Source organism: Alosa pseudoharengus, unplaced genomic scaffold, assembly GCF_046254945.1.
Source record: "Alosa pseudoharengus isolate Yale_2024_CS ecotype anadromous, Long Island Sound unplaced genomic scaffold, YU_APseudo_1.1 YU_APseudo_1.1_scf_17, whole genome shotgun sequence".
Lineage (NCBI taxonomy): Eukaryota > Metazoa > Chordata > Actinopteri > Clupeiformes > Clupeidae > Alosa > Alosa pseudoharengus.
Genome location: NW_027468640.1, coordinates 4,212,962 through 4,226,250, shown reverse-complemented (window position 1 = coordinate 4,226,250; position 13,289 = coordinate 4,212,962). Strand labels below are relative to the sequence as shown.

Here is a 13,289-nt window from a genome sequence, read left to right as displayed (position 1 = left end):
TCTGAATCGACTTCAGACTTAAACACTGACGGATCAGACTCGGTCACCCCAACTGAATGGTCATCACCACATACAACTTCTCTCCAAGTGTCAGACTGGCCATCAATCGGAGGAATAGCAGCTATTTCTTCAACAACCTGACTGACCGCCGGCGAAGAACTATTTAAGAATTCTTGCACCTCAGCTTGTTGTAGCTTCTTAGCTCTAGCTCTTGTTACCGCACAGACAGGAAAAACATGAGGGAATTTCTTAGCACATTCATCTGGCATGTCAGGGGTCAGAGGAGCACCCACTACAACTGGTAGCGGTGATGTAACCCGAGTAGTCTCCCAAACATTACCCCCAGCTAGGTCATTGCCAATGACTAACTCAATGTCTGGCACAGGGAGCGAAGGGCGTACCCCAACCACAACATTACCAGTGACTAAACCGGATGAAAGCTGGACTCGATGCAAAGGCACTTCCAGAAAACCCATCTCAATGCCCCTAACCAGTACCTGAGTCCCTGTGTCAGTCTCAGCAGAGAGAGGCACCACTCCCTCCAACAGAAAGGACTGTGCCGCACCTGTATCTCTCAGGATGCGCACAGGCACCTTGCTTTGACCTGGAAGAGACACAAAACCTAAGGTGATGAATGGAGAATAGTCTGAGTCATCACCACCACAAACATCATGAGAACAGTCACTGCCAGAATCACAGCCACAGTGAGGATTGTTAAGCGAATGCACAGTCATATTCCCCTTATCCTTCCTCTTTGCCGGACACTCAGAGACCTTGTGTCCTGGCTTTCTGCAGTGAAAACACACAATTTCAAATGGCTTCTCAGTTGACATACTAGGGCCCTTTTGAAATGACACAGGATTAGACTCTGCCACAACAGGCTTTGACTTACTCCGGAAAGAAACCCTGTTCCTCTGAGAACTGTCCCAAGGCTTGCTGAATGGCATACTACGATGAGTCAATGCATACTCATCTGCCAATACAGCTGCCTGGGCCAAAGTGGTCACTTTCTGTTCATTCAGATAAGTAGCTATCCCATCGGGCACACAGTTCCTAAACTCCTCAAGAAGGACTAGCTCCCTAAGCAGTGGAAAGGAATCTACATGCTGAGAAGTGCACCAGCGATTGAATCAGTGCTCCTTCTCACGAGCAAATTCAATATAGGAGTGTTTATCAAACTTCCTATAGTTACGGAATCGTTGCCGATATGCCTCAGGAACCATTTCGTAAGCACGCAATATTGCAGCCTTCACTGAGTCATACGACCTAGAATCTTCCATAGACAAAGAGGCATAAACTTCCTGAGCTCTGCCTACCAACACACACTGTAATAGCAGGGTCCAGATCTCTTTGGGCCATTTTAAGGAAGTAGCCACCCTCTCGAAATGGGAAAAGTATTTGTCAACTTCCTTCTCAGAGTAGGGTGGCACCATCCTAATGTACCTGCTAATCTCTAATGGTGCTGGATCAGATGGTGCTATTGGCGGGGCTAGAGGAGAAGGGGGAAGAGGAGCAGGAGCAGGGCCAGGAACTGCAATTCCTTTGGCAGCAAGCTCCAGCTCTAGCTTGCGAAGCTCAAACTGGCGTTGTTGTACTTCTCGGTCCATTTCCAACTTCCTCAAAGCTAACTCAGTGTCCATCTGTTTTTCTTGGACAGCTATTTCTCGCATTCGAACCTCTTTATCAGACATAGGCGTAAGGGGTAACGGACTATCTATACCCAGTACGCCCCTGTCAATAAGAAATGTCATAATAGCATTAAACAATGGAGCCTTATTTTTCTTTTGTTGAGCACTAAGGGTCATTCTATAATGCTCAGCTACCTGCACTAGTTGCTCCTTAGTGAGATAGGCTAACATCCCCTCAGTGGGCTGAGCAATAAACTCCTCATCAGTATTAGACATCCTAATGCTAAGTTACAAGGACACAGGCTATTTACAACCTTGTATAGTCAATCCTCAATGTAGACTAAATACAATTTATACCGGCCACAGCCTACAAATAATCAGCACAAAAGGTGCACTGGTTGCTGTGCTACCGCACAACTTGGGTCAAACCAGAAAAAGGAAGAGAAATAAATATAAATGCTAAACAATTAAACACCCTTCAAACAGAATGTTTTACTCTTGTTAGTAGAATTAACACTCATAAGGCTAATCGGACAAACTAGGCGTCCCCAGTCTATCTACTACAACCCATAACATGTTACACTGACTTACCATAAGCAGACGTTACATTTGGAATTGCATTTCCACAATCCCAGCTTCCATAGCATAGCCAGGCCTACTAGACAAGGATAAACTCTGACACAACTTAATGGTAGCTCAAACTACTGCACCCAAACAGGGGACAAAACAAACAGTTTAACACAGTTTAGCTCACCACTTAGTTGCAAATGGGTGAGTTCGTCAGCATCAGCTAAACAAGCCCAACACCTGGATTTAAAGCTACTCGACAACAAAGGTAAGCAAGACAAACTTACCCTCTAAACTACTGCTGTTCACAACGATTTCACATTAACGTTACATAGGCTACCACCACCAATCGTAACTGAAATCCAGCAGCTACAGGCCTCTAAGTGGCAATAACGTTACGAAATAGCTATTGGGCTACAAACCATATCTGACGAACGAAACCAATATAAATACACACGCACTTGGCTCTCTCTCTGGTTCAAAAAAAGTCAGTGTATGAAGGAAAAAAAAGAACTACTACTCACCCCGGCATGGACCATCGTGCACTCCAGACCTGTCGTTACTACTACTCTCTGTCCTACACCTGTCGCTTCTGAAGCGTGCCAGGCTTGAGGCTCACTGCCCTCCAATGAGTGCAGCCGTTCTCACGTGCCCCTTACAGGAGTTTTAACAAACTCCCTCCCGGGATTGTTTCCGACGATAAGTAGTAAACAACCAAACACGAAAATAAATAAAACCCAGAAAACAACAAAACAGTGCTCGAAGGAAAGGCCTCTTGACCAAGCTGAGCAACTGCTTCTTACCTGGAGTGCACAGCGGTTGACGTTGCCGAGAAAAGAAAAAAAAATATATATGAATGAAGCCACGCTACAATTTTACCGGAGAAAAATATTCCGGAGAGCTCCCAATTTGTGTTACGCCCGGCTCATGGCACAACACAAAAGAGGCTGACAACAGATTCCATTTATAAATAAATTATATTTATTTAAAGTGATCGATCTAGAATGAATGGATATGTCTAGGGGGTGAAAAATTAAGTGTATGGATGCGTGTTAGTCATATGTAAGTGAGTAGCAGTGGTTTGCAGTGCGTGTGTCAAAAATGTGTCTGAACGATGGGAGAGAGAGAGAGAGAGTGATACAAGGGATGGTGATGATATATAGGCCTACACCGGCGCCAGGTGAGGCCAATCTCCCTTAATTAGTCTCCCCACTGCAAGCCAGCAACCTGCCCGTGTGGCCACCACGGAAAACGGCAGACGGCCCGTAGGGGGAGCAGAGGGGCGTCACAATAATCATGACCTGTGTTAGGAGTTGAGTAGCATACTGAGTCAGGTACGGCCTGATTGGCCTGATGTTGTCGAGTGCCAAGCAGCATGACCAAGCAACCGAGGCAACGTAATCAGAGAAGGTTAGTTGGTCATCGATCATGATTCCTACATTTCTCACGACCCTGGTAGGGGCAAGAGATAGGGTGTCAATTTTGATGTTAATGTCATGGAGTATATAGTTGATTTGGCGGAGAGGATCAATAGTTTGGTCTTTGAGAGGTTCAACTGAAGATGATGTACCATCATCCATGAAGATATGTCTGAGAGACATTCATAGATTCGTGTGGAGACCGAAGGATCGTCGGGTAGGAATGACGATAGAGCTGTGTGTCATCTACATAGCAATGGTATGAGAAGCCATATGAGCAGATAATTGGATGCCCATGTATGAAAATGTGGAGAGAAGGATGCAGTGGTTAACCATATTGAAGGAAGCCGATAAGTCGAGCAGGATGAGGCCCGAAGATTGAGCTGTCGCTCTGGCTTCTGTCACAGACAACAGAGCTGATTCAGTTGAGTGGCAGCTCATGGAACTAGATAGATTTGTTTCAAGAAAGTTGTTCTTGAGAGCAGACCTGTTTGGAGACTGTCTGTTCAATAGGTTTGGATAGGAAAGGGAGAAGTGAGACAGGACGATAGTTCTCAACGTGAGTAGGGTTGAGAGAGGTTTTCTTAAGTAGCCGTGTTACCCGAGCTGCTTTGAATGCTGTGGAAAATGTGCAGGTACAGCTATTTCACAAGGACAACTTCAGAGTAACACAAACATCCCAACCTGCAAAAATCCATTTCAGGGAGGTATCCCTGAATAGCCTATGTTTGTTAATAGTAATTGGTAGTTTGGTCTTTTTATGTAGCCTTGGCATATAGCCATCTAGTAGGCCTGAATAATATGCACATGAAATGACACTTGTTAAACTCAACTCAACACTTTAGCCCATGGCGGGTTAAATGATTGCAAAACTCACTGTTAGCTTACAAACATTACAAATGCTAGACTTACAGCGGGGAAAATAAGTATTGAACACGGCAAAATTTTTTTCAGTAAGTATACTTCCAGTGAGGCTATTCGCATGAAATTTTCACCAGACATTAGTATTAACTTAGGTAATCCACACATATATAAAAATCCAAACATTAATGTCTAAAAGTAGAGTTATGAGTAAAAAAGTGGAATGGCACAGGGAAAAAGTATTGAACACACTAAGAAAAAGCAGTACACAAAGGCAAGGAATGGCAAGGAACAAACTGGAATCTATAAGTATTTAGAGAAATTATCCCTCCTATCTGTGCAAATTGATATAAACTGGGTTAGTACATACTGGTGGGCTATAAAAAGGTTTTTTGTTACCAAGGTGTCACACAAGAAACATTTCATGATGGGCAAAAGCAAAGAGCCCTCCCAAGACCTTTGCAACCTTATTGTTGCAAAACATATCAATGGAACTGGTACACAGATTGCACTTCAAAACTTCTGAATCATCCAGCAAGCAGTATTGGAGCCATTATCTGCAAGTGGAAGGAACATCAATGCATCATCAACTGGCCATGCACAGGATCTCCTTGCAAGATTTCTGACCAGGAAGTCAGAAGGATAGTCAGAAGTGTAGCCGAAGATCCAAGGACCACTCAGAGAAAGCTCCAGAAAGACTTGGAGGCAGCAGGTACAATTTTTACAGAGAAAATCATAGGTAATACACTCCACCACCATGGCCTCTACGCACGCTCATCCCGCATGACTCTTTTGCTGAAGAAAAACATGTCAAACCTCGTTGAAAGTTTGCTACACAACATTTGGACAATCCTATGCAATACTGAGAGAATGTATTCTGGTTAAAAATGTAACAAAGGGAAATTATGTCAACTATATTAATAGGGATTACACTGTCCCCAGAGCAACTTGGGGTTAAGTGCCTTGCTCAAAGACACAAAGGTGGAAGCCGGGAATTGAACACACAACTTTCAGGCTACTGAACGCCAGCCCAGCTCCTTAACCACTATACTACCACCACCCATTAGAGTTCAGTCTTCATGGTGGCAGAGAGGGGAGAGAGTTCAGTTCAACTTCCTGACAGCCTGGTGAATGAAGCTGTCTTGAGGTGCAGGTCTGGAGGCTCCGATATCTCCCAGCTGTGTGGGGGGGTGGGAGGGGTTTGATTTGATTTGACTTAGTACTGTATCTCTGCTTTCTCATGTTTATAACACACACACACACACACACACACACACACACACACACACACACACACACACACACACGCGCACACACAGACACACACACACGCACACACACACACACACACACACACACACACATGTAAAGGGTTGCTGTTAAGTCAGGATTAAACCATTTCTCTCTGATCTGCATCCCTCTGCACATGTTATTTGTCCACACAACCTTATTTAACAGATAATTAGAGTACTATTTGATTGTTATGGAAATTAAGGTGAATTATTTATCCTACTTCTCTTTACAGACTGCAGAACTGCAGCATTGGAGACAAAGGCTTCAGAGCTCTTGCATCAGCACTGAGATCAAACCCCTCGCACATGAGATTTCTGAAGCTGGCTGAGAATAAAGCAGGAGACTCAGGAGTGAAGCATCTTTCTTCTCTTCTGGAGGATCCCAACTGGAAACTGGATAGGCTACAGTGAATAACACACACACACACACACACACACACGCACACACACGCACACACACACATACACCACTGACTCAGTTAGTTAGTCATTCATTCACTCACTCTCGCACACACACGCACACACACACATACACCACTGACTCAGTTAGTTAGTCATTCATTCACTCACTCTCACACACACACACACACACACACACACACACATATATACCACTGACTCAGTCAGTTAGTAATTAATTCACTTACTCACACACACACACACACAAGCATGACAAACACAAACGCTAACTAGTTGTAACACATGTAAAGTTTCATTTTCTTTATGACACACACTGTAACGGCCAGCTCGTTCCCAGACGGCAACATAAAGAGGGACACGGACAACAAGGTTCAGATCAAATAATAATTTATTGAATTAAAGCAAAACAACATTACCAAGTAGATGTCTAGGGGGAAATGAATGGGAGTGGTGGCATGCGTGTATACGTGTGTGGATGCCAGGAGAGAGGATGTGAGAAGCTAGATGAAGTACTTGTGTCTCTAGCCCTCTCCCTCTCTTTCTTTGTCTACAAGTGAGGGGAGAGCGCAAAGTGCAAGTGTGAGGAAATCAAAATGGCTGCCTGCAAGAAGGAGCAGAAGTGCCTAATGAGAGAGATGGGGAACCCCTTATATAGCCCCACCCCAAACACAGGGGCAATCAATAAGGCTATCAGCCTAACCAGGCCCAGCCCTGCCCGTGCACTGACAGGAGAAGGCCTGAAGGGGCACAGGGGGTCACCACGACACACACACAGACTAGAGTGTGGCTACCCGACCCGAGCCCGACGGGACCCGACGGGTCGGGTCGGGTTCGGACAAATATTTAGAAATTATAGTCGGGTTCGGTTCGGGTTCGGACACATGGGGGCGATGTGCATTGGAAGCTTTACATTTAAAATTCCTTATTATGTTGGGTAACCAACAGGTCTGCTTTACATGATGCAAACGTTTGTTTATCGTGACAACGCATTTCAGGCATGCCGCCTGAAATGCACAAGGGTTGTCACCATACCTGTCAACATTTAGGTTTCCAAAAACGGGAGATTTTTTTTCGGGGGGGGGGGGGGGGGCAGTGTTTATACTGGATCTGTTTCATAATATGTTATATATATATAATATATAATATAATATTAATATTCATTAATATGTTTCATACACGTGTTTCAACACTGCATTTCGGTCGTTGATTTTACTTTACCATTACTTACGCATGCCAGTTATGTATCCACCAGCTGCCTGCCTGCAGCCTACTACCAAAACTCCAAAGCTGCTTGCTGTCAGATTTGGTTCCGAGGGCACAAGTTCAGTGTATCAACAACACTCAATAACAGTTTATGTGATGTGTTAATCAATAAAATTCCCAACAATTTCACAACAGCTAGTTCTAGAGTAGGACATTCAACTAGCCCGCTTGCTTACGACGAGACTCAGGCTGCGCAGTCGGCACCTGCTTCCTTATTTGGGTTTTGGGTTGCCAGGTTTTAGTCTATGACTAAACGGTTGAAATTGAAACTAAGTGATATATATATATATATATATATATATATATATATATATATATATATATATATATATATGTGTGTGTGTGTGTGTGTAGGGTGTATTTCATACACAATCTGGCAACCTGAATGGATCAATGATTTTAAAATGAAGTTTGATGGCCATGCAAATTACGGGAGTTTTCCGGGAGAAATAACAAAACGGGGGGGGCTGGGAGATGACCTTGAAATACGGGAGAAACCCGGGAAAAACGGGAGTGTTGACAGGTATGGTTGTCACGACTACATAAACAAATGTTTATGCACATTTCACACATGCACATAAGCATAGTCTTGGGTGACGTTAAAAAAAGTTGTTAGCCAATCAGGAGATTTTAAGATTATTTGCGTTGCATACTGTGGTAAAGACATAGGCTACCGGTAGGCTATAAGGTCGTCTCGTTCAACTGGATGAGGATTTCCAGTTGCCCCAATTAACGTTGATGCTGCATATGGATCAGTGACAGAGGCAGTTTCAAAGACTGTTGCAGTTAATTTCAAGATTTTTCGTCAATGGTAAGACAAGAATTCTATTTCAATAGGCTATGCTTGCTTGGGCCTCTTGTGTTAATGTGCGCTGTGGGTGACCTGCGTGCGTGCACGCTCATCTGATTCTGTAGACAATTTGTTGTGTGTTCCGTTTAATGGGCTAAAAAGACAGGCTATCCACAAACGTGAACGTTTAATCACTAGCATGGGAATAACTGAGGCATCATCTGTGTCGGGCTCGGGTCGGGTTCGGACATAAAAATGAAAATGCCTGTCGGGTTCGGGCCGGGTTCGGACAGAAATTTGCGGCCCGATCCGCACTCTAACACAGACACACTAAGTCATTCACATTTAAAGGAACACGCCACCCAATGTCAGTAGTAATATATGTTCTTAACTTAACTTTCACGAGTTGAGTCATACCTCTCCCGTGTCGGTACGTGCACTCAAACGCTCTGGTGCGCAGCTGGACTGTGTTAGCATGTTGCTATGCTAGCGGGCTTTGACGGTAACTAAGTGTAGAAGTAATCAAAAACATCCACGTTTTCCCGACTTAAATACAGTTGCACGAGTAGTTGATAGAAATGCTACGGCCACGCAACATGAAACGTGGCGATTTTCCAAGCGAATAAACCGGAGAACTACAATGTGTGGCGCAATAGCACTTGGGAGTACTTCGACCTAGCGTAGTAGTATTGTTAACACCTAATTGTAGATCGATCCTATCCACCACAGAGTTTAGAATCCATGCTGGATCGACCCTCAGCCTCTCCTTCCCCTCTGAGCGAGAGAGAGGCACACACACTAGAGATGCGCTGATGGGCTATTATTTCAACCATAACTGCATAGCAAAACTTATCATCCATCAGCACCAAAGTTTTTTGACCATTTTTCAAAACCGCACCCGCCCACCATCCGCTGGTTGTTTTAATGTAGGCTATATGGGTGATGCAGTGCTGCTGACGTGAGGCTAGAAAGCCCTTGCCTGTTCTAGAAAGACTGATCTAATGCAGCAAATATATTAAAAGGCTAAAGTCGTACATTGGCTATGTTGTAGCCTATCCCCAGAATATCAGCAGCAAACTCAGTCTCTGTCTCGCAAAACAGTCTCCAAATAAAACGCACATCGGCCTGTTGCCTATTCTGCCAGCTTGTGACAATATATCGTCCAAAATGCTTGATTGCATTGCATTCTCCACATTTTTAGCTAAATTTTCATGTACCACATCAGCATTTTTGTTCAGTGAATCTTTTGTAAATTGCTTTACAATAGCGTCGGGCCCTTGTCAGCAGCCTTCGGCTTGCCTCTTGCCTGTCTTGCCTGCCATCACTCCTTGTCTTCCGATGTCATTTTTGAGTCATCTACAGATGTTTACACACATTCACCTCCCTAAATAGAACCAACTTGACGTTGACTTCAACCTGTGTTATATCCTAGATGAGACTGCCTGGGTTATTTTGTTTCGATATTAGCCTATATATAAAACACATAATTGTAGCCTACCATTCAGGGAATAGGCATTTAAAAGAGAGACAGAGAGTGATATGACTCAGAAATGACATCGGGCGATGGCAGTGCGAGATGTTCAGAACGTAAGAGCTAAAACTTCTACAAGCTCAGTAACATCCACAGCGGAAAAAAGAAGGTAATAAAAATAGTCGGAAAACTTAGATGTGTAAGGCAAGCAAGTTTGGCGGTTGTTACTAAAAATGTGAACATGCACGTTGCACTGTTGTGCGGTGGACTTTCAGAATGAATGGAGTCGGAGTTTCTTTAATATCGAGGCGTCATATTTGTCCGATGGCCTGCTATAAAATGAATTGGGCTGTCTGTCTGAAAAAGACGCGCTCGTGCAGTCAAAATGAATGGGAGTCTTCAGAACAGGCTTGTCAGTCACCCTGACATAACAGTGTGTAAAGTAGCCTATAATGTAAATGACTTGTTATTTTATCAAGGATTTCTTTCTTTTTGCAAAAAATAAAGTACAATAGGTATTAATTAGTAGGCCAGGAGCATGTTGAAATTATGTGGCAAATTGCGTTTTTTATTACAATGATAAAATTGTAAAAGGACGTGACCGAAGCTGAGGCAAGCCAGGCAATAGGCCTATATGCCCGACGGTAATTGTAAAGCAATTTACAAAAGATTCACTGAACAAAAATGCTGATGTGGTACATGAAAATGTAGCTAAAAATGTGGAGAATGCAATGCAATCAAGCATTTTGGACGATATATTGTCACAAGCTGGCAGAATAGGCAACAGGCCGATGTGCGTTTTATTTGGAGACTGTTTTGCGAGACTGAGTTTGCTGCTGATATTCTGGGGATAGGCTACAAGATAGCCAATGTATGACTTTAGCCTTTTAATATATTTGCTGCATTAGATCAGTCTTTCTAGAACAGGCAAGGGCTTTCTAGCCTCACTTCAGCAGCGCTGCATCACCCATATAGCCTACATTAAAACAACCAGCGGATGGTGGGCGGGTGCGGTTTTGAAAATTGGTCAAAAAACTTTGGTGCTGATGGATGATAAGTTTTGCTATGCAGTTATGGTTGAAATAATAGCCCATCAGCGCATCTCTAGTGTGTGTGCCTCTCTCTCGCTCAGAGGGGAGGGAGAGGCTGAGGGTCGATCCAGCATGGATTCTAAACTCTGTGGTGGATAGGATCTACAATTAGGTGTTAACAATAGTACTACGCTAGGTCGAAGTACTCCCAAGTGCTATTGCGCCACACATTGTAGTTCTCCGGTTTATTCGCTTGGAAAATCGCCACGTTTCATGTTGCGTGGCCGTAGCATTTCTATCAACTACTCGTGCAACTGTATTTAAGTCGGGAAAACGGGGATGTTTTTGATTACTTCTACGCTTAGTTACCGTCAAAGCCCGTTAGCATAGCAACATGCTAACACAGTCCAGCCGCGCACCAGAGCGTTTGAGTGCACGTACCGACACGGGAGAGGTATGACTCAACTCGTGAAAGTTAAGGTAAGAACATATATTACTACTGACATTGGGTGGCGTGTTCCTTTAAAGGATTACTATTAAGTCACGAGTAAAAACATTTTTTCTCCTTTATTTTTTATCACACAGACACATCCTGTACATCGGTGCATACTGTATTTGTACAAACAACCTTATTTAAGAGAATATTGTGAATTTAACAGGGATATTTGATTTCCCAAAAGGAAATTAAGATGGCATGTTTCTCCTACTTCTCTCTACAGACTGGACAACTGCAGTATTGGAGAGGAAGGCTTTATAGCTCTTGCATCAGCACTGAGATCAAACCCCTCACACATGAGACAGCTGTGGCTGAGAGGGAATAAAGCAGGAGACTCAGGAGTGAAGCATCTTTCTGCTTTTCTGGAAGATCCCAACTGTAAACTGTGGGCCCTAAAGTGAGTATCAAGTCAACTGAAGTTCATTTATTCATCTCCTTTGGGAGAAATTTGGTTTAGAGACAGGGTACTGCTGCACAGACAAACATGGAACATACAGAGACAACAATGCATAGAGACAGTAAAACATCCAACATAGAAAGAAAGTACATAACTTACCTTCATGGTTGGTGACCAGATAGGGACCAGAGTGCAAGAAGATCTGAGCTGGACAGTTTGCCCTACCTACTTAATCAAAAGTACAGTGCTAGTACACATTTAAAGTGCAGTGCACAATAAAGTGCTGGTGCATATTAAAGTGCAGTGCACAATAAAGTGCTGGTGCATACTAAAGTGCAGTGCACAATAAAGTGCTGGTGCATACTAAAGTGCAGTGCACAATAAAGTGCTGGTGCATATTAAAAGTCAGTGCATACTAAAGTGCTGGTGCATATTAAAGTGCTAGTACATATTAAAGGTGCTGGTCCAGATTAAAGTGCTGGTACATATTACAGTGCTGGTGCTTATTAAAGTGCTTCATAGCACATGAAGGAGTAGATACACTGTATATAATACACAAAAGCCTCCCTACATTTCCTCACTACACCAGCCTGGTCGAACAGTTCCTGAGGGTTAAGTTGGGGGGGGGGGGGGGGGGGTAATCTTGTAAGAGAGCTAGTTTTCTTAGGAGAATATGTGGCTGGATTGTATTAAAAGCAGAGCTAAAATCAGTAAGGAGCAGTCTGGCATTTGCACCTGGGTTTTTAACTCATTGAGTGCCAAAAACGTAATATTACGTTTTTAGCTTTTTTTTTAAATTACGAAACTAGACACTCTAACACACCTTATATGTGATTTTGGGAACTCTGTGATGAATGGAAATGAAATATATGACTATCGAAAACTCATGAAAACGCACAACGTGGTTGCCGCTTTGGGTCGAATCAGTGACGCATGCACATCAGCTCAAAACCAGGCCATTTTCGTGGGTTTATCACTAGGTGGCAGTCTCGCCAGGTCTCGCTAGGTCACTTCCCGGAAACGTTACAGGCAACACTTCATATTTCATGAAAGACGTTATATCTCCATTTCTAGAAACAAAAACAGTGATTTTGATGAAAACTAGCCACTGTTTAGCTTGGGATTTCTCAGGAACAGAGGCGTGTAGAAATACACAGTTTGCACCCACTGAGAGGTTAAAGTCTCACCTTTCAAACGAGCCATTGTATGTGTTCATAGCTATAACACAGAATATGCTGTGGCTGTACAAAAATCATCAACAATTGTCTAGATTGCTGGCACTCTAGAACAAAGCTTCCGAAAACAGCTTGGCATTCAATGAGTTAAGGTGCTTCAGTGTAAGGTGCATTATAGTCAATATGCCATCACTTCTACTGTGTTTTATGCAAACTGATACAGTATTTATCTGTATCTGTAACACTGGCTCCACCTCTGCACGAAGTGCATTTAACATGAGTCATTCCAAGGACTCGAAGACATTAGAAGTTAGTGCAACAGGCCTTTAATCATTGTCCTCCCGGGGACATGCCTTTTTCGGGACTGGAATTATAATGGACTTTTTCCAGATTTCAGGTATGGTGTGTTTATCAATGGAGAGCTGAAACAGCTGGTGCTGGAGTTCCTCTGCAAATGTCTTTAAAAAATTCTGTCTTTCC

The 13,289-nt window shown here is 43.4% G+C and overlaps 1 protein-coding gene across 5 annotated transcripts in view; it reads left to right on the top strand.

Annotated features, from left to right (window-relative positions):
- Positions 1-13,289, top strand: part of LOC143127169 (NACHT, LRR and PYD domains-containing protein 3-like) — a 101,162-nt gene that overhangs the window by 46,171 nt on the left and 41,702 nt on the right. For all 5 annotated transcript variants that reach the window (XM_076288479.1, XM_076288481.1, XM_076288478.1 and 2 more), the window contains 2 exons: positions 6,000-6,173; positions 11,461-11,634. In XM_076288479.1, the coding sequence (XP_076144594.1) occupies positions 6,000-6,173; positions 11,461-11,634 (348 nt within the window). The remainder of the gene's footprint in view (positions 1-5,999; positions 6,174-11,460; positions 11,635-13,289) is intronic.